This window comes from Glycine max, chromosome 19 (assembly GCF_000004515.6).
Source record: "Glycine max cultivar Williams 82 chromosome 19, Glycine_max_v4.0, whole genome shotgun sequence".
Taxonomy (NCBI): domain Eukaryota; kingdom Viridiplantae; phylum Streptophyta; class Magnoliopsida; order Fabales; family Fabaceae; genus Glycine; species Glycine max.
In genome coordinates, this window is record NC_038255.2 from 45,016,213 (window position 1) to 45,040,709 (window position 24,497).

Genomic DNA, 24,497 nt, shown 5'->3' on the forward strand with positions numbered 1-24,497 from the left:
TGACCTCTTTCAAATTTACTAATTATCTATATTTTGAATTGTTTGCCATGACTTCATGATCTTTCTGAAATTTCTTTGTACTTTTGTAAGTTGATATCATAGTTTTAGGCAATTATTTGCTTTCTGTTGTCCCTTCTTATTGTATTTAGGAGAATAATTTTGGGGTTGGTATACGGGGAAATAATATTTTTTCGTGTTATTAACACGAAAAAGCTACAAATATATCCACTTAAATTTTTAAAAAAATAAACTTTGAATCTTCTTGGATGATGCGTTAATTACTAGTGCTCCTCCATACATGTCAGAATTTCTCCACACGTATGTCCGACCTGATTGTAGTGTGTGTATTAGGCATTATTCTAACAATGATTGTTACTCTCATGGACAGAGCTTGTGATGGACAAAGAGACAAATCCATCGATAAAAATAAACACTACTCTTAGATTATGTATTAATTTATTCTTGATCGATCCCATAGAAATTTGTTTTCTAGAGCTATCCGATTTGAAATCAAGCAGACAAAAGGCCAAAAAACATGACTCATAAGTGTCACATATATAATCCAAACGTGTTTACGTAAGCGCTTACATGATCATGCCCTTCACCAATAGTCATACATACAAGTCTTACAAATAGATAAGATGAAGCGAATTCCTTGTACTGTACCTCATCATTTCACTGCAAAAATATGGTTTCCGAAGCACAAAAGCCACACTTTGTCTTGTTTCCATTGATGGCCCAAGGCCACATGATCCCCATGATGGACATCGCAAAGATATTGGTGCACCGCAATGTTATTGTGACTGTGGTCACAACGCCACATAACGCAGCTCGTTTCACACCAATCTTTGATCGTTATATTGAGTCTGGCTTTCCTGTAAGATTGGTTCAACTTCAATTCCCATGTGAAGAAGCTGGAGTACCAAAAGGATGCGAGAATCTCGATATGATACCTTCACTTGCCACGGCCACAAGTTTCTTCAAAGCAGCAAACCTTCTACAACAACCAGTGGAAAAACTGTTTGAAGAGTTAACACCACCACCAAGCTGCATCATCTCTGATATGTGTTTGCCATACACAATCCACATCGCCAAAAAATTCAATATTCCCAGGATTTCTTTTGGAGGAGTAGGTTGCTTTTATCTTTTGTGTTTGCATAATATACGCATCCATAATGTTGGGGAGAACATAACATCTGAGTCCGAGAAATTTGTTGTGCCTGGTATCCCTGACAAAATTGAGATGACAAAAGCACAGGCTGGACAACCGATGAATGAAAGCTGGAATCAGTTTGGTTATGATGTTATGGCGGCTGAAATGGGTACTTATGGGGTAATCACGAATTCTTTTGAAGAGTTGGAGCCAGCATATGTAAGGGACTACAAGAATATCAGAGGCGATAAAGTGTGGTGTATAGGCCCTGTGTCACTCATTAACAAGGATCATTTGGATAAGGCTCAAAGAGGTAGGGCCTCAATTGATGTGTCCCAATACTTAGAATGGCTTGATTGTCAGAAGCCAGGGACTGTAATCTATGCATGTCTTGGAAGCCTATGCAATTTAACAACACCCCAATTGATAGAGCTTGGTTTAGCCTTGGAAGCATCAGAAAGACCCTTCATTTGGGTTATCAGGGAAGGAGGTCATTCAGAAGAATTAGAAAAGTGGATTAAGGAATATGGATTTGAGGAAAGCACCAATGCTAGAAGCCTTCTCATTCGGGGTTGGGCTCCTCAATTGTTAATATTAGCACACCCTGCTATTGGAGGGTTCATAACACACTGTGGTTGGAACTCTACAATAGAAGCAATATGTGCTGGGGTGCCAATGCTTACGTGGCCACTATTTGCAGATCAGTTTTTGAATGAAAGTCTAGTGGTGCATGTACTAAAAGTTGGATTGAAGGTTGGGGTGGAAATTCCACTTACATGGGGTAAGGAAGTGGAAATTGGTGTGCAAGTGAAGAAGAAAGATGTTGAAAGGGCAATAGCAAAGTTGATGGATGAGACAAGCGAAAGTGAAGAAAGAAGAAAAAGGGTGAGAGAGCTTGCTGAGATGGCTAACAGAGCCGTAGAGAAAGGGGGTTCATCATATTCTAATGTGACCTTGCTTATCCAGGATATCATGCAAAAAACCTAGAGAGATGTGTGATAATCTCATTTGTCATAAACCAATTTGAAGTAAAAGGCAACTCATTTGTCATAAGTGTAGTAGATTCGTGTGAATGTTGGGGCAGAAGTTCCAATGAATTGGGGAGAGGAAGAGAAAACTGGTGTGTTGGTGAAGAAAGAGGACATTAAGAGGGCAATATGCATGCTGATGGATGATGATGGAGAAGAAATCAAAGAGAGAAGAGAAAGGGCAACCAAACTCTGTGAGATGGCAAAGAAAGCGGTTGAAAAAGGGGGCTCTTCTCATCTTGAAATGACTTGGCTTATCCAAGACATCATGCAACAATCAAGTAGCAAGGAGGATATAAAGTTGACACCCAAAGAGTCGCAATTTACATGTAGTGCATGATGTTGTTAATGGTTAATCTTGTAAAAGTTTTCTAAATATTTTGTTTCTTCTTATGTAACTATTTTTACTTATTTGCGCGTGGGTAATGTCATGTTGATTAAGTATGTATGGGTATAGTCTGATTTTGGGGGAAATCGTACATGTAATGACAATGGGAACATATCTTATTTATGATACAAGTATAGGCACAATGTATGGCATGGCATTTTTCTTTTATATATTTCACAAAATTATGAATGAAATTGATGGCTATGTATGGTACTACAGCAAAAATACAGAAGTTGTTTTGCTCTCACATTTTCCTCTCTGTTTATGGTTTCTATGTTTCATGGTTCTACACTTCTAGTAATATTGTATGTTCTAATAGTGATATCTACAGTTGTGTTCTTATAGATTGTGTCTGAAAAAATTGAGAGCAGAGCTAAACTCTGGTGAGAGATCAAATGGCTGCGAGTAACATTATCTTTATTGTTCTTTAATTTTTGAAATTAACACATATAGATTGTCAAATAAGATAATTTTTGAAGTCTTTTGGTTTATGGGTGTATGTTGATCGAGATAAACAAGTTCCACTGTTTTGAGTTAATCCTACAATAACTCAAATCAAGAAACATGAGGAGGAGACATCGAAGAAAGAGAAAGTTTTTCCGTGTTTGCATTCAGCTTTGGTAGATAATGTATTCACAAGCGTTGTGCATGTCGAAACAATCGTTTAAATATATTTGTTTTTATAAGTTAATATTTTTATTTTATTTTTAGTTCTTATAAGTTCATTTTTTTCATTTTTAATCATGTAAGTTTATATTTTTTTCAATTTTAATCATTTTAAGATACTAATTATTTTTATTATAATATTATTGTTTATATTTTTAATTATATGTGAAATATTTATATTATTAGTATTAATAATTAAACATTGATACTAATAGGGATATAAATATCAATATAGCAATTGATAATTCTCAATTGCTAAAATGGCATGAACTTCTTAGTCTTCTTGACACAAATTTCTGTGACTATTTATTTGTCTTAACCCTCCAATTCATTCAAAGAAAAAGAGTATGATTAATCTGAAATTTAGTCGAAAGATAAATATAGCTTGATCAATAATTTTCTCTATCAAAGATCAAATTTAGATATTAATCAAACGATTCAATCTTAACTTCAGCATATAAATTACATGTCTTCAATGACTTGGTTTTTTCAGTGACCATTTGATATTTATTTTGAGTGATACAGCTAGCAAAATAATTTCAATCGCTAATTAATAAAAATGTGTTGTTATATAGCGACTGAAACACCTCAGTTGCTATTTTTATAACATTCTCTCTGTTAGCGACCAATATATAATCAGTCGGTTTGTCAAATAAAAGTTTCGGTCACACAGTAGGTCCCTAGCATTTATAAAAATATTTTAAAAATTTATGCAGCAGAATTAAAAATATTTTAATCATGACTATTACATTTAATTTTTTATTTTTATTTTTTCTTTCATATAATTTATGTGTAAAATCAAAAAATTATAATTTTTGATTAAAATTATACTAAAATACATAAATATATATATATGTAATAAAATTATCAAATATTAAAATCTTAATAATTATTTTTTAATCATTATATTCTTTATTCACCTTAGGAAAAATATATATGGTTGCAATTGTAATTTTTATAATTTTTATCTGTAACTTTTCATTAAAAGTTATACTTTTTATCTATAACTTTTAATTAAAAATTATAATGAAAATGTTTGAAAAATATTTAAGGTATTATACTGTAAAATAAATGGAAACTATTAACCTAAAGTTTGTTTTTTATAATATAACTATTTACAAGTGAATTAAAAAAATAATTATTAAGATTTTAATATATTATAATTTTAATTATTAGCTTTTAATTAACAAATATAAAATTTTAATTTTAGACATAAATGATATAAAAGAAAAATTAGAGATGATATATTAAATATGATAGTGATAACATCAATGATAAAATTTTAGAATAAGACAATTATTAAATTTTATTGATTATTTAAAATGGAATTGTTTAATCTTATTTTTATTTGGGATCAATTATATAAATCCTTAAAACAAATAGATATTTATATTTCATTGCTCTTTTTTAAAAATAAAAAAAAAATCTCTTTTCCTACCTATTTGAACTCAACCAAATTACCCCTCATAGCTCCAAACAATCTAGCCTTCCTACTTTCAGCTCGTTGCAATGCTCTTCCACTTTAAATTTTAAATAAACGAACTTGGATCATTTGTTTTTACTAGTGCTCCATATATGTCAGAATTTCTCCAAACTTGATTTTGACGGTAGTATTGTGTTATGTGTATTGAACATTATTCTAATTCTGATTGTGACCGTCTCATGGACAACTAGCGTGTGATGGATTAAACTAAGAGGCAAATTGATGCATAAAAAATTATTAAATAGTTATTTTCTTCATTGAATGTACATAGTATTTGACAAATTGTCTATAAAATTGAAAATTCAAACTCTAGTACCCAAAAGTGAAAAAATATAACAAATTTATTCTTCTATTAACTTTTATCTGTTACCATTAATGAAAAAGCTTATGTCATACATTCATCGTTAAATTTGTTAAAACTCTACATATTTATAGACGAAAATGACTATTTATCTAAAATATAAATTTATTCTTCATCTTCTCCTTTTTAATCGTTGCAAACATAACATTATAAAAAATACTCTTAAAAAAATAAGAAAGGAGTATAAGTTAAAACAAATATAATAATAAGCATAATTTGTTTGTTATTTTGAAATTTCTATTGTGACAACATTAGATAGTGACAAAATTAAGATGAATCTTATTTTTTGTAAGGATTAACTTAATGGTTGTGCATTTTTGTTCGAGTCTCATACATTTTGTAGATACCGTCACATTAAAAATTTTAGAATAATAAATAAATTATTTTTATTAATCAATATTAAGCTTATTATTATGTTTGTTCTAACTTATGCTTGCATTCTTATTTTTTAAGTACTTATTGAAATGTTATGTTTGGAACGATTAAAAAAGGGAAGATTTTGGATAAATAATCAATTTTATTCGAAAATGTGTAAAACACAAACAAATGTAGACGAAAGAAAATTAACGGATGAATAAATTTGTCTCACTTTTTTTACTTTCAAGACCTAAAATTTGAATTTTCATCTTTCGAGAATGAATTTGTCAAAACTCTATATATTCAGATACGAAAATAATTATTTAACAAAAAAAATGATAGATGAACATCCAATATAATAATGCATACAGATTGCAATCAAGAATTGTCATCAAAACTAGAAACAGAACGCTTGAACCTAAACTAGAATGGCAACATCTAGAAACAAAACCAATGCCAAAGAAGTAGAAACATAACACGTTTTTAAAATTCAAACTCCAATGTTTGATCAATCATGAAGGTCAGAAATCACACTCATGATGGTGGGTGGTGACAATGAATCAGGAACCCAATTGGTGGATTGTGGTGTGGAAGATGCAATGAAGCTTTCTATCAGTGTCCCCACAGCATCGCATCCCCACAACGGTAGATCTAGATCTGGGTCGAGCGTGTTGGTCTGCTGTTGTGGTATTGTGGTTGAGATTTGGGAGTTAAGTGGATCCCGGTGGATGATAGTGGTGTTGGAGGCACGGACGGAAGAATAGTTTTTTTTTTAATTAAAAAAAATAATAACGTGGAAATGCGTGTGCTTACGTGGTTAGTAACTACGCGTGATGACATGACATTCCGTCTATTACGTCATCAAATGAAAGAAGACTTCCATCTCCAAATTTTACTCAGACATAACTCGCTTCTTTTTGGGTGTGAAGCAGTGTCAAACTAAACTACCCAACAAGCATTAGCTCTCCCTGAAAAGGAGGTGATCCAACCGCACCTTCCAGTACGGCTACCTTGTTACGACTTCACTCCAGTCACTAGCCCTGCCTTCGACATTCCCTTCTTTGCGGTTAAGGTAACAACTTCGGGCATGGCCAGCTCCCATAGTGTGACGGGCAGTGTGTATAAGGCCCGGGAACGAATTCACCGCCGTTTGGCTGACCGACAATTACTAGCGATTCCAACTTCATGGAGACGAGTTGTAACCTACAATCCGAATTGAGGACGGATTTTTGGAGTTAACAGATATAGACTGTAGGTATTAACATGAAATGCAAGAATTTTCCAAGTATATGAGAAGAGAAATGAATATTAGGTAATTTTTAAAAAACGAACTATATTTAAGATATGAAAAATTTAATTAAGAAAAAAAAAATCACTGCTTCCAATTTCAAGTATTACTGACCAGTTGATTTGGAATCAAGCGACAGAGAGGCCACAAAACTTGACTAATAAGTGTCACATAATCCAACGTGCTTACGTAAGCGCTTACATAACCATTCACCACTACAGCAATGTGCATTATATATATACAAGTCTTACAAACAGACAAGAAGAAGCCAATTCATCGTATTGTAATTGTTTTGTATCTCATCATTTCACTTCAAGAATATGGCTTCCGAAGCAGCACCACACTTCGTCTTGTTTCCACTGATGGCTCAAGGCCACATGATCCCCATGATGGACATAGCAAAAATATTGGTGCACCGCAACGTTATTGTGACTGTAGTCACAACTCCACATAACGCAGCACGTTTCACATCAATCATTGATCGTTATATTGAGTCAGGGTTTCCTATAAGATTGGTTCAACTTCAATTCCCATGTGAAGAAGCTGGAGTACCAGACGGATGCGAGAATCTCGATATGATACCTTCACTTGCCACGGCCACAAGTTTCTTCAAAGCAACACAACTTCTACAACAACCAGCGGAAAAACTGTTTGAAGAGTTAACACCACCAAGCTGCATAGTCTCTGATATGTGTTTGCCATATACAACCCAAATCGCCAAAAAGTTCAATGTTCCCAGGATTTCTTTTGTTGGAGTAAGTTGCTTTTGTCTTCTGTGTATGCATAATATAAACATCCATAATGTTAGGGAGAGCGTAACATCTGAGTCAGAGTACTTTGTTCTGCCCGGTATCCCTGAAAAAATTGAGATGACCCTCGCACAGACTGGACAACCTATGAATGAAAGCTGGAAACAGATTAATGAAGAAATTAGGGAAGCTGAAATGTCTAGTTATGGAGTAGTCATGAATTCTTTTGAAGAGTTGGAGCCAGCATATGCAACGGGCTACAAGAAGATCAGAGGCGATAAATTGTGGTGTATAGGCCCTGTGTCTCTTATTAACAAGGATCATTTAGATAAGGCTCAAAGAGGTACGGCCTCAATAGATGTGTCGCAACACATAAAATGGCTTGATTGTCAGAAGCCAGGAACTGTAATCTATGCATGTCTTGGAAGCCTATGCAATTTAACAACACCCCAGTTGAAAGAGCTTGGTTTAGCCTTGGAAGCATCAAAAAGACCCTTCATTTGGGTTATCAGGGAAGGAGGTCATTCCGAAGAATTAGAAAAGTGGATTAAGGAATATGGATTTGAGGAAAGGACCAATGCTAGAAGCCTTCTCATTCGGGGATGGGCGCCTCAAATATTAATATTATCTCACCCTGCTATTGGAGGGTTTATAACACACTGTGGTTGGAACTCTACCTTAGAAGCAATATGTGCCGGGGTGCCAATGCTTACGTGGCCACTATTTGCGGATCAGTTTTTGAATGAAAGCCTAGTGGTGCATGTACTAAAAGTTGGAGTGAAGGTTGGGGTGGAAATTCCGCTTACATGGGGTAAGGAAGTGGAAATTGGTGTGCAAGTGAAGAAGAAAGATGTTGAAAGGGCAATAGCAAAGTTGATGGATGAGACAAGCGAAAGTGAAAAAAGAAGAAAAAGGGTGAGAGAGCTTGCTGAGATGGCTAACAGAGCCGTAGAGAAAGGGGGATCCTCTTATTCTAATGTGACCTTGCTTATCCAGGATATCATGCAGAAAAACAAGAGAGATGTGTGATAAGTCCAAATTTTGTAATTTTTCACTTAATCATCTGTCTTTTAAATGCTGTCCAGTGTTTTTTGTTTTAAAAATAAAAATCAAACAATGAAATAATAAGTAAACTCAATTATTCAAACTCTGTTTCTTGTTTTTACTGTATGCCCACTCCACACGCCTGCCACAATATTTTTTGAAAGGATAAAACGGAGTGTGTCCAGTTGTATTCCTTTGTCATTTTGACAAACATACAGGGCTTATTTGATTTTGTTTTTATTTTTTTATTTTAAAAACTGTTTCTTAAAATAATTTTGCTTTACTTAAAAATAAATTTATCACGCATAGTTTATTAAATTTTGAAAACAGTTTATAAAATACTAGTAGTAGTTATTTGTTATTTTACCTTTGTGATAAAATAAATAATTGACTACTTCTTACAAGGTAATCAAATTACATTATTTATTTATCAAACAAGTGTTTTTGTTTTTTTATTTTTAAAAGTAAAAATCAAACACACTTTAGATATACAATATTTTTATTATTATTTTAAAGGGCCCGAGTCTAAAAGCTAAACAAACATATTACCAATGAGTTTGGTATTGTAGAAATAGAAGGGAATGGAGAGGAAGGAAGAACAACGAAGAGAGTGGAAATAAGTTATTTGGTAGGGCAGAAACAAAGAGAAATTAAAAAAAAAAAAAAAGTAATTGGATCACAAAAAATTCCACGCTTAACTACACGGAAATGCGTAAAATTGTGCCAACCGCATGCTATAAATCGATTGGAAAATGCTAAATGTTAAGAATTCGTGTCACACGAAAACTAAAAAAGTAACCACCCGTGATTTGTGTCAAGTTTGTAGTTTTTTCTACCTATTTTAATTTAACATTTTTATGTATGCTTTCGTACTGAATATATTGGCTTTTTTATCAATCAGGTAAAAAAAAAATTCAATTTACGGATTGGGGTTATATTTTAAAAAATTACTCAATGATAAGTCATAATACTTCTATCTTAAAAGTTATAATACTGTTACAATTTATTATTTATTTTTTAATTTTTTAAATTAAAATTGTAAAATTATTTATGACTTGTAAACTTAATTTTTTTTACGATTTTAAAGTCATATTTTTAAAAAAATAACTAAAGTCCTAATATTTTACATGACTTTAAAGTGATAGAGCCTATTTTATTTTTTTAATTTTTTTAAAGGTTTATGAATTCAAAGTTATAAACCTATTTTTTTTATTAAAAAAACTACTGTTTTTTACTATTTGCAGCCACGTTTATGTTTTGTTCACTTATTTTCTTTTTGCAAATCTGTTTTTTTTTAATTTAATAGCATTTACGATTTTAATTTTTTAAAATAAAAAAATTAAAAAAATATTTAAATATATAATAAATAATATTAAGTTGATTTTATTAATATATTTTTTGTGATTTTATTTGATATGTTATTATTTTATTTTAATGTTTTATTATTTAAAACGTGTTATGTATATTTTTAATATAGTTTATTTTAAATATTTTTTATTTAAAGTTTAAATAATCTTTCAGTAAAAACTAAAAACAATATAATTAATACATTAATATAAAACGCACAATAAAAAAAACATAAAAATTACAAGTTATTAAAAATACAATATGAAAATTATTAATTAAGATAATTTAGATACGATGGGAGAGGCCAAAATTGTTACTATGATAATTTCCCCTTTCTTGTTAATTTATAATATTTATTTTTTTAAAAAAAGGAACCTTCTGTATTCCACGCTTTTATGGCTAGCTTGCTTGCTAAATTTTCTTTATTAATTCTTGATTTTTTCAATTCACCTTTCTTGATGCTTTAAAGTGACCAAAATTTTTATGCCCTTCTGCGTTTTCATCCTAGTTTCCTTTGTTTCAACTTCCAAGTTTCAACAATGAGAACCTTATTTACCTTGGATTTTGGTTATTTTATTTCCTTAAAGCTTAGCTTCATTAGTTTGTTGTGGACTTCGAGTTTGGTTCATCCATAGAGTGTGGATCGTGCTTGTACAGTAATAACATATAGTATAAAATATAAATTATGTGTAACCTTATCAATACAATTAAATTTTCCACCACAACTACCTGTATTTAAGGACCTTCCGCATAAAGAGTAGAAAGAGTAACATATAGTATAAAATATAAATTATGTGTAACCTTATCAATACAATTAAATTTTCCAGCACAACAACCACAACCACCTGTATTTAAGGACCTTCCAAACTTGTCAATACAATTAAATTTTCCACCACAAGAACCACAACTACCTGTATTTAAGGACCTTCCGCATAAAGAGTAGAAAGTGTAAAGGTGGTTGCAGAACCCTAAGATTACCACCCTCCTTTGACTATATCATTTTGTTTTCTGTCCGTTTATCACGAGCACTATATTGCAGCTGCACCTTCATACACTCAGTACCCTGTAATGAACCTGTCACCTGGCAATACTCATGGAATGGCTTAGTTAGCAGAAGAGAGAGAAAAGGAGAAGTTAGTTACAAATTATCCAAGAAATGCGGGTGTGAAGAAAGGCAGCAGCAGAGTGGTTAGGTGTGAATTGTGATTTTTTCTCTCCCTCTGAATATTCCCTGTGTTTCATCCTTATTTGTCTTTTCTGCTATTTTTCATATTGGAATTGTACTAGTCCTCACTGGTTGAGAGTGGAATTTGCATTTAGCAGAGCAATAAAACAGCACAATCTTATTTCCATCTTTCCTCTGTCGCATTGCATACCTTACATACCCTTCTACTCCATGGCTTTTCAAGCTCACCACCAACACTTCCTTCTTGTTCCCTTCATGTCCCAAAGCCATCTCATTCCCTTCACACACTTGGCCAAATTACTTGCATCCAATGGCGTCTCTGTCACCATAGTCCTTACACCCCTTAATGCAGCAAAGTTCAACACGCTCATTGACCAAGCAAAAGCCTTAAAACTCAAAATACAGTTTCATGTACTACCCTTTCCTTCCGCAGAAGCAGGGTTACCAGAAGGGTGTGAAAACCTGGACACCCTTCCTTCCCCTCAATACAAACACTTGTTTTTCTCTGCTTCCAATATGCTGAAAGAGCCACTTGAGAAATGGCTCTCAGAGTTGGAAACACTTCCCACTTGCATGGTTTCCGACATATGCTTACCTTGGACTACTACTGTTGCATCGAAGTTCAAGATACCGAGGGTTGTCTTCCACGGAATCTCATGCTTCGCCCTCTTGTGCTCACACAAGATTGGCCATTCCAAGGTGCATGAAAATGTCACCTCAATGTCAGAGCCATTCGTGGTGCCGGACTTGCCTGACGCAATTGAATTCACCAAGGCACAGTTACCTGGGGCAATGAGTCAGGACTCGAAGGCTTGGAAGCACGCCGTTGAACAATTCAAAGCTGGGGAACATTCTGCAGCAGGGATATTGGTGAACACTTTTGAGGAGTTGGAGAAGATGTACGTGAGAGGGTACGAGAAAGTGGGAAGAAAAATTTGGTGTATAGGACCACTTTCTTTACATGACAAGTTATTCTTGGAAAGGGCTGGGAGAGATGGTAATGAGACATCACTGGATGAATCTGAATGTCTAAATTTTCTTTCTTCCAACAAGCCTTGTTCTGTGATCTATGTCTGTTTTGGAAGCTTGTGTCGCATTAATGCTTCACAACTAAAGGAGATTGCTTTGGGCTTGGAAGCATCAAGCCACCCCTTCATTTGGGTGATTGGAAAGAGTGATTGTTCTCAAGAGATAGAGAAATGGTTAGAAGAAGAGAATTTTCAAGAGAGGAATAGAAGAAAGGGTGTCATCATTAGAGGATGGGCACCACAAGTTGAGATACTGTCCCATCCTTCAACTGGTGGGTTCTTATCTCATTGTGGTTGGAATTCAACACTGGAAGCAGTTTCTGCAGGGATTCCAATGATAACTTGGCCAATGTCTGCTGAGCAGTTCATCAATGAGAAGCTCATTGTGCAAGTGCTGAAGATTGGTGTGAGGATTGGGGTTGAAGCTCCTGTAGACCCCATGGAGACACAGAAAGCATTGGTGAAGAAAGAGTGTGTGAAAAAGGCTGTTGACCAGCTCATGGAGCAAGGTGGGGATGGGGAACAGAGAAGGAACAGAGCTAGAGAGATCAAAGAAATGGCTCAGAAGGCAGTTGAAGATGGTGGATCATCAGCTTCAAATTGCGAATTATTTATTCAAGAAATTGGGGCAGTTGAAGATGGTGGATCATCAGCTTCAAAATAGCCATGAGTCCATCTTTTGGGTTTATTTAATAAATAAATTAGTCATGGGTTCATATCCGTTGGTTTTATTTTATAAAGTAGAGCAAATGCTTTTCCTACTACATTTATGTTCTTTCTATGTATTTTTTTTCTAAAAAAAATTAAGTGAATTGAATTCTAAAGACTCATCAGAGCATACCTCAAAATTTATGGAGACACTTATAGATTACCCACTAAGAAAACCTGTTTCATCACTCTCATGCCCCCACTTATGTTTGTTTCACGCATTCTTATCCAATTGTATCCCATTAATGTTTATTTAATTGATGAAGTATCTAAGCTCTTAAGAAAATATGTATAATATAAAAACGTGTTCTTTGTTGGCTGAAAGCCACACAATCCTAGTCAAACCATGCCGGCTTGACTCATAACTTGCATAGGTAGGCGCTTACATCACAGAAATAGCTATAACATATAGCATACTTTTTAATTGAAATTTCTAATAGATCATAAACAAGTGCATTTGAGAATAGTGTCTGTTATTCGACCAATCTAAATCCAAATGGCATCCCAAGCACCTCAGCTTCACTTTGTTCTGTTTCCTCTCATGGCCCCCGGCCACTTGCTCCCCATGACAGACCTTGCAACAATATTAGCACAGCATAGCAACATTGTTACAGTAGTCACAACCCCACATAACGCTTCTCGTTTATCAGAAACTTTTGCTCGTGCTTCTGACTCAGGCCTACACCTCCGATTAGTTCAACTCCAATTTCCATCACAAGATGCTGGACTTCCAGAAGGGTGTGAGAATTTTGACATGCTTCCTTCAATGGGTATGGGCTTGAGTTTCTTCCTTGCTGCAAACAACTTTCTGCTGGAACCAGCTGAGAAAGTGTTTGAAGAGTTAACACCAAAACCAAACTGCATCATCTCTGATGTGAGTTTGGCATACACAGCCCACATCGCCACCAAATTCAACATCCCCAGAATTTCTTTCTACGGAGTTAGCTGCTTCTGTCTCTTGTGACAGCAAAAGTTGGTCACTTCTAATCTTCTCGAGAGCATAGCCACGGATTCGGAGTATTTTTTGATACCTGACATCCCCGACAAAATTGAGATCACCAAAGAACACACGCCAAGACCAATGCATGAAAACTGATGGAGCGAGTTTGTCGACAAAATGGCCGCGGCTGAAGCGGTAAGTTATGGCGTGGTGGTGAATTCTTTTAAGGAGTTGGAGCCAGCATATGCAGGGGATTTCAAGAAGACCAGAAACGATAAAGTGTGATGTGTTGGCCCTGTTTCACTCAGAAACAGGAATCAATTGGACAAGGCTCAGAGAGGGAACAAGGCTTCAAGTGATGCGCACAGTTGCATGAAGTGGCTTCACTTGCAAAAAACAAATTCAGTAATTTACGTGTGCCTTGGAAGTATATGCAATTTAATTCCGTTGCAGTTTATAGAGCTTGGTATGGCCTTATAAGCAGCTAAAAAACCATTCATTTGGGTTATCAGGGAGAGAAATCAAACACAAGTGTTGAACAAATGGATTAAGGAATCCGGGTTTGAGGAAAAGACCAAGGGGGTGGGTCTTTTGATTCGAGGTTGGGCTCCTCAGGTACTGATATTATCACACCCTGCAATTGGAGGGTTCATAACACACTGTGGTTGGAACTCAACCTTAGAAGCAATATGTGCTAGCGTGCCAATGCTTACATGGCCGTTGTTTGGGGATCAATTCTTCAATGAGAAGTTCATTGTGCAGGTACTTAGAATTGGAGTAAGAGTTGGGGTGGAAAGTCCGGTAATCTGGGGTGATGAAGAGAAAAGTGGGGTGTTGGTGAAGAAAGAAGATGTTGTGAGGGCTATAGAGAAGTTAATGGATGAGGGAAATGAAAGGGAAGAGAAGAGAAAAAGGGCTAGAGATCTTGCGGAGATGGCTAAGAAAGCTGTAGAAGGAGGATCTTCTCACTTCAATGTAACCCAGCTAATCCAAGATATCATGCAACAGTCCAACAAAAACTAAGGATTATCTTCGGTTTCGGTTATCAAAAGCATATTTATATATACTATTTCATGAGAAGTTCCTTATTTGCTTATTAGCAAATCAGTAAGATATATAATGGTATCTTTTGTAATCTTGAATATTTGTGTGTGAGCGTGCCAAAGGATTCTTGCCCTATGTTTTTGCTGATTATGTAAGTCCACTTATAGCACGTTTAATGAATCAACTAACATTAGTGATATTCTTTCCAACCCTCAACAAGCTAATTAGGAACTTCTCATGATATATATATATATATGCCTATTGATAACCTAAGATGATCGTTGTACTAGCCTTTGTTGGACTGTTGCATGATATCTTGGATTAGCTGGGTTGCATTGAAATGAGAGGATCCTCCTTCTACAGCTTTTTTATCCAATTCCGCAATCTCTTTGGCCTTTTTTCTCCTCTCTTCCCTTTCATTTCCCTCATCCATTAACTTCTCTATAGACCTTAAAACATCTTCCTTCTTAACCAACACCCCAATTTTCTCTTAATCGCCCCAGAGTACCTGACTTTCCACCCAAACTCTTACCCAATTCTTAGTATCTGCTCAACGAACTCTCATTCAAGAATTGTTCCCGAAACAACGGTCACGTAAGCATTGGCACGCCAGCACATATTGCTTCTAAGCCGCAGTGTGTCAATACCCCAATAGCAGGTGTGATAGTATCAATACATTAATATAAAATACATAATACAAATGAAAGAAAAACATACAAAATACAAGTTATGTTAGTCATGTCCTTGTTTCTATGGACAGTTAGTACGATTATGATATTCACTTTTATCTAATGAATAGTTTTTAGGCCTATTTGAAATTAGTTCGTCCATCTTATTATGTCGACTTCTTGATGTTTGTCATCGTTTCAAAGGATCAACCATAAAATATAGACCTAAATATTGAGGTCATGTGTCTTCATAATTTAAATTGTAAAAAACATCCGTTATAGTTACATGCGAGTAAGATAGTCAAAATACTTAAAATTGTCCACGATCATATGATCATTCATTCATTGTTTTTAATTTTATTATATATTTTTATTAATATATTATCTAAATTTTAAATAAAAAAACATTTAAATAAAACAATATTAAAAATATATAACGTAATAAAACATTAAAATAAATTAATAGCATATAAAATAAAATCATAAAAAATATTTATTTATTATACATTTAAATAATTTTAAAAAAAATGAAAAAAATTATAAACTATAAAAAGATTAAAAGATTAAAAAAAGTGATTTACGACTTTAAAGTCGTAAAACAAAAAAAATATTACTACAACTTTAAAATCATAAAAAAAATTAACTCAAGTCATAAATAAGTTTACTTAGAAGTGGTATTATATAACTTAAAAGTCGTACTACCTGGTACGTTAGATCATTTTTTAAAACTCACCCAGGAAAATCACGCTTAAAAATACCCTTTTAGTAAAAAAGCCTAAAATTCTCACACCCTTCTGGAAGCCCAGCGTCTTGTGATGGAAATTGGAGTTGAAGCAATCTGAGGTGAAGGCCTGAGTCACAAGCACGAGCAAAGGTTTCTGAGAAACGGGATGCGTTGTGTAGGGTCGTGACTACTGTAACAATCGTGACTACCTGTAATAATCTTTTAAATATGTTATTATATAAGACTTCAAAATAAATTTATATCATATAAATAAGTTAGAATTCATTTTCTTCAAAATTTGGTGTAGAATACTAAGCTCGACCTTAGACATGTACTCCAATGCTAGAAAACACTAATTTTCACTACACATTCAACATAGGACGCGCGTGATAGTTTTATGTTGAAAAATACATCAAGTCACAATTTTTTCATGAGATACTTAGGGTGGTTTGATTGAAGAGAAAAAAATTATTATTTAAGAAGAAATTTTCAGAAAAATAATGAGTCTCACTTCTATTATACTATTTTAATTTAAATATATTTTTTTTTAATTTTCTTTCATTCTTTTCCATTCCACATAATTAAGTCAATCCATAAAATTGCAGATTTAAATATGTGACTTCCAGATTATTAACATAACACTCTAACCAACCGAACTAATAGATTAATTATATTATAAAATAATTAATGTCGTTATATATAATACTAAAATTTCTATTATATATTTAATATAAATATAAATTTACATAATAAATTCTATGACAACTAATTTTGATTTAATAATTAGTTTATTTACATATATAAATTTTGATCTAATTAATTTATATATGTATCAAATATATATTATAAGTTTTACTATTATATAACAACATTAATTATTTTATAATATAATTAATTTATCTTAGTTGATTACTAGTCAGATATTTGAATCTGCATTGCCCATAATGGACTTACAGATTTGCAATTTTACATAATTGCCGAAATATTTTTTACCTGATGTCTAGCCAACAGTGAAGGCTATTGGAGATTTATTTGTGGGCTATGACTACATTTGTTATGCGTGGGGCCCATTTTAGCTGCTATTTAAACCTTTTTGCAAGACTCGCTCATCAGTATACGTTGGAAGACAACTTCTCATAAGTACAATATTTTAACTATATCTTTTGCTATTTTTTTATATAAAAATTAGATTTTATCTTAATAATTTATATAATAAAGGTTAACATATATTAAAGGTCGACAGTAATTGGTAAGATAGAATTTTAGTTTTAATTAAAAAACAATAGTGAAAACTCAAATTTTGTCTTAGTTTTAAAATGGTTAAAATGTTTATGGTTTACGACGAATAAACGAAAATTTCAGTGAATTCACTAGTATGTAATTTGCTTAGAAACTTCTTCATTTCTTCTCATGGGATATTACATACTCGAATCACGAAAATTCAAAGGTACATTTGCTAAGAAACCTATATTTCTTCTTTAAAATTGATTATATATTACTCTTCAAAACCCACGTATTTACGAAGTTTACTTGGAGGGACGGAAGGAACCTTCTTTTGAAACTAAGCTTAGATAATTTCAGTATCCAATGGACGGCTTTCTAGTATTTTGTATAGGTATTATACTTTTCAGCGTTTATATAAATCATCACAAAATACGCGTCCCCAATATGATTGAAGTTAAACATATTATAGTTATTTTCAATAGATAATACTGAAAGAACATTAATTATCTCATTTTTTTAATATATAGATAAAGTATTTTTGAATTTTATCAAGTAACATATTTATGGTCTAAATAATATTCTGAATATAAACTTTTAAACTGTATGCATGAAGTAAAAGGTAAATATAAACTGTTTATTTGTAAAAATAGAAGAGAGTATCAAAAAGTTTATCCTAGCTAACGCACAGGACATTAATTATCTACATTTTAATTTGTTTGTTTTAGTATTTTATCGCCATAAAATAATATACTCTCGAAGGTTTGAGATCATCAGCGGTTTATAAAGAAACGTCACGTGTGACGAGTGGTCAACAATATATTGGCCTTCTCGATATATGTACCAAACCTATTTAATTTACACCAAAGAAAATAACATTTTATTAGCCACATAATTTTACTTCATTACGTAATGGTTTTGCCACTGAAGCAACCTCATTTTGTGTTAGTTCCACTTCTTGCACAAGGCCACATGATCCCCATGGTGGACATGGCAAGGATTTTGGCAGAGAGAGGGGTTATTATCACGTTGGTAAGTACCCTTAACAATGCCTCAAGATTTGAGCAAACAGTTATTAGAGCAGCAAAATCTGGCATTCCAATTCAACTCCTACAAATCCCATTTCCATGCCAAAAAGTTGGACTTCCATTAGGCTGTGAAAACCTTGATACTTTACCATCAAGAAACCTACTCAGAAACTTCTATATTGCCCTTGAGATGACGCAAGAACCTTTGGAGAAGTACCTCCAAACCACCCTTCTCCTCCAAGTTGCATAATATCAGATAAATGCCTATCTTGGACTTCTACAACAGCCAAGAAGTTCAATATTCCAAGGCTTGTCTTTCATGGAATGTCTTGTTTTTCATTACTTAGCTCCTATAATATCAAGCTCTATAACTCTCATCTTTCTTGTTCTTCTGACTCAGAACCTTTACTCATACCAGGATTGCCTCAGAGGGTTGAGATAACCAAAGCACAACTCCCTGGAGTATTTTTTTTCTCTGCCTGATTTGGATGATTTTAGGCACAAAATGTTGGAGGCTGAAATGTCTGCTTCTGGGGTTGTGGTAAACAGCTTTGAAGAATTGGAGCATGGTTGTGCTAAGGAGTATGAGAAGGCCTTGAACAAGAGAGTTTGGTGCATTGGTCCTGTGTCTTTATCCAACAAGGATGGTTTGGACAAGTTTGAGAGAGGAAACAAGCCTTCAATTGAAGAGAAGCAATGCTTGGAATGGCTAAACTCAATGGAACCAAGATCAGTTCTTTATGTGTGCCTTGGCAGCTTGTGTAGGCTTGTTACATCTCAATTGATAGAACTTGGGTTGGGTTTAGAAGCATCAAATCAAACTTTTATTTGGGTAGTCAAAACTGCAGGAGAAAATCTTTCAGAGCTAAATAATTGGTTAGAGGATGAAAAATTTGATGAAAGGGTAAGAGGTAGAGGACTTGTCATAAAAGGGTGGGCTCCGCAAACTTTGATATTGTCTCACCCTTCAGTTGGTGGATTCTTGACCCATTGTGGCTGGAATTCAACCATAGAAGGTGTGTGCTCCGGGTTGCCAATGATAACATGGCCTTTATTTGCTGAGCAATTCTTAAATGAAAAATTTATTGTGCAAGTTTTGAAGATTGGAGTTAGAATAGGTGTTGAGGTTCCGGTAAGGTGGGGTGATGAAGAGAAAGTTGGTGCAATGGTGAAGAAAAGTAGAATCATGGAAGCTATAGAGATGTGCATGCTGGGAGGTGAAGAGGAAGAAAAGAGGAGGAATAGAGCAATAGAGCTTGGAAAGATGGCAAGAAATGCCATAGTGAAGGGAGGTTCATCTCACTTCAACATTTCATGCTTAATTGAAGATATTATGAAACATTAATTAATTAGTACGTAGTATACTAAATATGCAGGGTATTAAGATCTTTGTTACAGCCGATGATTAATAAGCGATCTTTGTTTTTCCTTGTGTCATTTTCTCATGGATGACTTATAATGAATAAAATAAAAATAAACTTTTTGGTACTAAGATAAGTAAGAGACTACAATACTTTTCATGATAAAATATATATGATATTCTGCTTCTGCCATTGACCGTTTTACATATATATGTAACTATACTTATAAACTGTATGCTTTTTTGGTCTTTCATTTGATGTGGTATGAAGGCTATTATTATCAATGTACTTTCCTTGTTTCTGTTTATTCGTCATACACAATAGCTATTTTATATGGTGTGATTATTAGTTAAATAAGAGAATTCATATACAGGGATTAAACACTCAACAGTTAATTATTCCTCTACAACTTGGTTTGAACTTTTATAAGTTACTTTAAATGTACTCATTAAACTGCTGAATGAGCGAAAGAAAAAATAAAGCCTTGATTGTACTTATTGGGCAAATATATATATGTACATATATATTTAGCAGTTGAGCTTTATTAATTGTTTCCCATTAGATATATGAAGGGTTAACATAGTTTTGAAAATAATCAAGAAGCCAATCAGTTCCATCAATGTACGAAATATTCGTGTAGGAGTTTGCTTCGTAATCCCTGAGTTGCTTGGCATAAGGGACTCTGGATGTATAATTTGCTCCAGGTCCAAGACAACGGTACTCCCCAAAGAAGACACTCCTGTGTTAAACCAAAAATAACGCTCTGTCAATCAAACCAGATAGTGAATAACATAGACAAACGTTTTTTTGTTTTTTTTTTTTAATTTCTTGTCTCTGTTAATGCATTAAACCAAAAATAAGGCTCTATTAAATTCTGCAAATATACTTTCGAACATAAACATGTCACGAAACTTAATTTACTCTCTAACATGTATGTTCAACACTCAAAAATACTGTGAACCGTTAATCAAATATGTGTCCCTAGTTTCTCAGTCAGAATTTGAGTAACTAAAAATTACAAATTTTTATCTAAGAAGGGTTAAAAAGAATATTTTTAAAATTGGAAAAACTAAAAAGTACAAATTTTTATTTAAGAGACTAAAATAAACATACCTCCTTATTTGAGGGGGAAAAACATAATTAAGAAAAAAAAATCATGTGTTGAAAGTTGAGTTAAAAGAAAAAAATGATAAGGACGAGGAGAAGAGATACAGACTGGTCTCTAGAGGGATCTCTCCAATCATTCCATCCATCAGGAGCTACGACATCAGACATGTATGTTCTTGAGAATACCACAGTGGCATAGGCTCCCCATGCTCTTCCAAGCCACACTCTCCCACTCCCAACAATGCTGCAATTCACAAAGGAAAATCCACTTTCCTCATTCATCGATTGTCTCCCTTGAGCGGTGATCGACCCGCTAATCCCATCCTTCTCTTCTTTTGCTACACAGTTTATGGTACAATCCTGCACATGCATATCAGAACTTAATTATAAGTTAATTTCTGAGTTTTCCAAACCATATATCAAGTTTTCTTTCAGAATGATATCAGATTAATTGCATACTGCAATTCAAGAGTGTGTTATAAAACAAACAAAAAGAATGTTTTCAATCTAATTTAAATTATGTGAGTCAAAGTTAGTTAGGATTTCAGTCCTTTAAAATGACATGAAGTTATATAATGAATTGAAAAATGAATAAAATAAATTTTAATTAATTTAAGTATGTATATGCTAGAATGGCATTTACTTCACTTTGTCAAATGAATGATATACGTTTATATACCTTCATATAATAATTAGGATTTTGTTAACTAGTATTTTTAGCACATTGGTTAAAAAATTAAAATAAAAAAATATTTAATGTGAAAATTATAAAAAAAAACGTAAAAAAAAAACCGTAAGAACTTAACATTTGTTTAATAATTAACTTGTCATTTAATTAATGCCCCCATATGAACATTACTAGTTTCACCTAATCTTTCAATTATGATGGGGCCACTAAAATTTAAAGTCGTATCATTGCAGAGGATATAATCTGTTAATTTGTGTATGTGGCAAAGGATATATTGCGGTAGACAAGACATACTTTAAAGGCAAGGCAGTTATTTATTTATTAATTTATACCTCATAAAGTGATCTAGCATTTCCAAATATGAAATCAATGGATCCTTGGATGAAGCATTCTTTAAAATAATGTCTCCCACCATCATCATTGAGTGTGTCCTGCGCACCATAAAACCCACAACCATAGAAAGCTGCTTGATCACCGGTTACCCTCAGTGCCACTGCTTGTGCCCCAACAACTCCTGGTGACGGTGGAGGAGCCGTGTTCTTTTTAAAGAAACAAAACGTTAATTAAGATCTCACAAGCCGCAAACATGGCAATAATATATATATATCCACGTACGATGCAAGCATGCAACTTAAGTAACCAATTAAATTGCATGCAGCTTAACATGCATGCTTAATATTACCTTAAAGCTGATGTTGTAAGCAGTGAACTTAGAAGCAAAGACGGCGAAGGAGTAGCTATAGGAAGTACCGCCGGTGGAATTTGCGGTGTCGTTCCATTCTATGGTTGTATTCAGATACCCTTGACCTTGAACTATCAAGTTTGTTTTGTTGGCCTGCACCACTACCTTCTCTCTGTGATTTGTAAAAGAATTGAGAATTTTTCTTTTAATTTTCAAAATAAATTTAATTGATTTAACTTTCCTTCAAGTGGGGTTGTATATGTTGTTCCATCTAAAAGTTTGAGTTTTTTTTCTTTCAAAATTTTGGTGTATAATGCTAAAATAGCCCTTGTAAAAAATGGGATTGAGATATAATAGGAAAGCCCTATAATTATCTATGTAGGCAAGCATATTTGATCATGCCCTACAACTTGGATTGAAAACAGTTAATGATGTGAGAAAGAATCATTCAAGGATAATTCTCACCTAATAATTTAAGCTTTTAGGTAGTAAGTTCATGACATGGAATAAGAACCTTTAGGACCAAGTCATCTAAAATTTGATCCCTTACTGCCTCCAATATTATTACCAACATTAAATTTTAACATACGGTAAATAAACCTGTGCATTAGTTACTCTTGAGTCTCACAAGACTCTTGAATGTAAGAGATTCTGAGATCTAATATTAATTAAACCATTCATTTTAAAATTGTTATGTTCACAATATGTTTTAACAAATGAAAAGGAAGGCAAAAGAAAAATGGAGGTGATTTGGCAGAAAGGATGAATTAATAAAAAACTGAGATAACAACCTGTATGTGCCAGAATCGATTATGATAAGGGTGGTATCAGAACTAGATTCAGGAACAGCATCAACAGCTTTCTGCACGCTACTGAAGTTAGCACAGCCCTTTAAGTCAACCGTGAGAACAAGACTCACATTATAGTCTTGAATAAGCTTGGAATCCCATTTGGACCTGTCACATTTTTCCTTATGACTCCTCCGGTGATGATGTCTCCTCCTAGCTATACTTGTTATCAGAGACATAAAGTGTTCAGCGCCACTAAGCTTTATAATCTTACTAAATATACCAATCTGGAAACTGAAGCTATCTTGAGGACTAATGGCGGTGTTGGCAGCGGGGGAAGGTGGCGTGGTATAAAGAACAAATATGATAGAAAAGAGAAAAATTACAAAGACAGAAAGCCAAAAGAGGGTTCTGTTGAATCCCATCTTTTAGCTTTATGAAATGGTGTAGTATATTTGAGTTATTTTGAGCTAAGAAACGGGTTTGTGGTGGAGAGGAGGAGAGTGAGGAATGCTTTTATTATGTGCATGTGAAAAGGGTATGCTAGTGATGCTTGATTGGAGTGGGAGGTAAGAAATGTACGTATTGGCCTGTGTCATGTCTAGCTAGGCGTGTATAGAGGTTCATACTAAAGCCTGCTTTTCAAAGCATTATGGATTTATCTAGGAAAACATTTTATGGTAAGACAAAGATGCGCAGTAATAGATTGGAAGATGGACACGCTAAGTAATTGCACAAATACTGAAAATAAAAAAAGTTTATTATAGGTGAGGATAGAATAAATGAAGGTTCATATTCATTCATTATTGGGGCGGTGTCAGTGAGACTATTGATAAATATGTTTTATTTAATTTGTTTCATTCTGAAAAAGAGTGAAGTTGGGTTCTTAGCTTGGAATGCACTGTGTTCAGTTTATATTGCAGATACTTCGAATTGAATCCGTTGCAACCACCCCTCTTGGACTGGTGTCTTGCGTATTGTTGATTAATACTTGGCTGAGAGAAATTCAGGGGTTGTGTTGCAAAACCAAACGATAACAGTGTGTACAGAACAATTATATCGGCACAATAACACTACAAGGCTTATATATTTTCTTGCGAAGAAAAATAATGGAAGCTACGAATTTAATCCTTCCGAACTTTTAGCCTTAGTTGGGTTAAAATAAATTAAGAGCATAAATAATTTTAGCAGATATATTTTTGGGTATATCAAGAGTAACAGTTTTATTTTTTTTGGCTAGCATGTGATGCCAAAGTGACATTTTAGTACATATTGGCATCGTGAATATATTTCGTATGCTATCAATCTCGTGAAACGAAGCATACACAGCATATATGATTATTCACAATTCTCGCAGAAAAGAAAACGACGTATGTTCAAACACCTATATAGATAAAAAAAAATTACAGAAAAATGAGAAATACAGCATGAAACCCTAAATTAAAAAAACAATTGTATAC

The 24,497-nt window shown here is 33.6% G+C and overlaps 4 protein-coding genes and 2 pseudogenes across 4 annotated transcripts; 5 read left to right on the forward strand and 1 right to left on the reverse strand.

Moving 5' to 3' along the window:
• The first annotated feature begins 544 nt into the window (after window positions 1–544).
• LOC100777426 (UDP-glycosyltransferase 73C6) lies at window positions 545–2,763 on the forward strand. The gene has a single exon (XM_003554356.4). It carries the CDS (start codon window positions 689–691, stop codon window positions 2,138–2,140), a length of 1,452 nt encoding a protein of 483 aa, XP_003554404.1. The 5' UTR covers window positions 545–688; the 3' UTR covers window positions 2,141–2,763.
• Window positions 2,764–6,988: 4,225 nt separating this feature from the next.
• LOC100527132 (UDP-glucosyltransferase family protein) lies at window positions 6,989–8,623 on the forward strand. The gene has a single exon (NM_001248451.2). The coding sequence runs from the start codon at window positions 7,045–7,047 to the stop codon at window positions 8,500–8,502; it is 1,458 nt and encodes a 485-aa protein (NP_001235380.2). The 5' UTR covers window positions 6,989–7,044; the 3' UTR covers window positions 8,503–8,623.
• Window positions 8,624–10,525: 1,902 nt separating this feature from the next.
• LOC100777956 (UDP-glycosyltransferase 73C3) lies at window positions 10,526–13,027 on the forward strand. Its single transcript, XM_003554357.5, has one exon. The coding sequence runs from the start codon at window positions 11,261–11,263 to the stop codon at window positions 12,740–12,742; it is 1,482 nt and encodes a 493-aa protein (XP_003554405.1). The 5' UTR covers window positions 10,526–11,260; the 3' UTR covers window positions 12,743–13,027.
• A 185-nt stretch (window positions 13,028–13,212) lies between these two features.
• Window positions 13,213–15,146, forward strand: LOC102667860 (UDP-glycosyltransferase 73C2-like; annotated as a pseudogene).
• A 3,149-nt stretch (window positions 15,147–18,295) lies between these two features.
• On the forward strand, window positions 18,296–19,808 carry LOC100801500 (UDP-glycosyltransferase 73D1-like; annotated as a pseudogene).
• A 455-nt stretch (window positions 19,809–20,263) lies between these two features.
• On the reverse strand, window positions 20,264–23,672 carry LOC100802034 (putative pectinesterase 14). The gene is made up of 5 exons (XM_003553519.5): window positions 23,041–23,672; window positions 22,250–22,421; window positions 21,900–22,106; window positions 20,989–21,239; window positions 20,264–20,511 (listed from the first exon to the last, which is right to left on the reverse strand). Exons 1-5 carry the CDS (start codon window positions 23,460–23,462, stop codon window positions 20,331–20,333), a joined length of 1,233 nt encoding a protein of 410 aa, XP_003553567.1. The 5' UTR covers window positions 23,463–23,672; the 3' UTR covers window positions 20,264–20,330.
• Between the last annotated feature and the right edge of the window lie 825 nt (window positions 23,673–24,497).

What these genes read in the sequence shown, in the direction of transcription:
- LOC100777426 (XM_003554356.4), top strand. Translation starts at nt 689, where the DNA reads ATGGTTTCCGAAGCACAAAAGCCACACTTTGTCTTGTTTCCATTGATG.
- LOC100802034 (XM_003553519.5), bottom strand. Translation starts at nt 23,462, where the DNA reads ATGGGATTCAACAGAACCCTCTTTTGGCTTTCTGTCTTTGTAATTTTT. An exon ending in ATCGATTCTGGCACATACAG is followed by an intron (nt 22,422 to 23,040) that starts GTTGTTATCTCA and finishes TACAAATCACAG; the next exon opens with AGAGAAGGTAGTGGTGCAGG. An exon ending in AGAGATCCCTCTAGAGACCA is followed by an intron (nt 20,512 to 20,988) that starts GTCTGTATCTCT and finishes GGTTTAACACAG; the next exon opens with GAGTGTCTTCTTTGGGGAGT.
- LOC100777956 (XM_003554357.5), top strand. Translation starts at nt 11,261, where the DNA reads ATGGCTTTTCAAGCTCACCACCAACACTTCCTTCTTGTTCCCTTCATG.
- LOC100527132 (NM_001248451.2), top strand. Translation starts at nt 7,045, where the DNA reads ATGGCTTCCGAAGCAGCACCACACTTCGTCTTGTTTCCACTGATGGCT.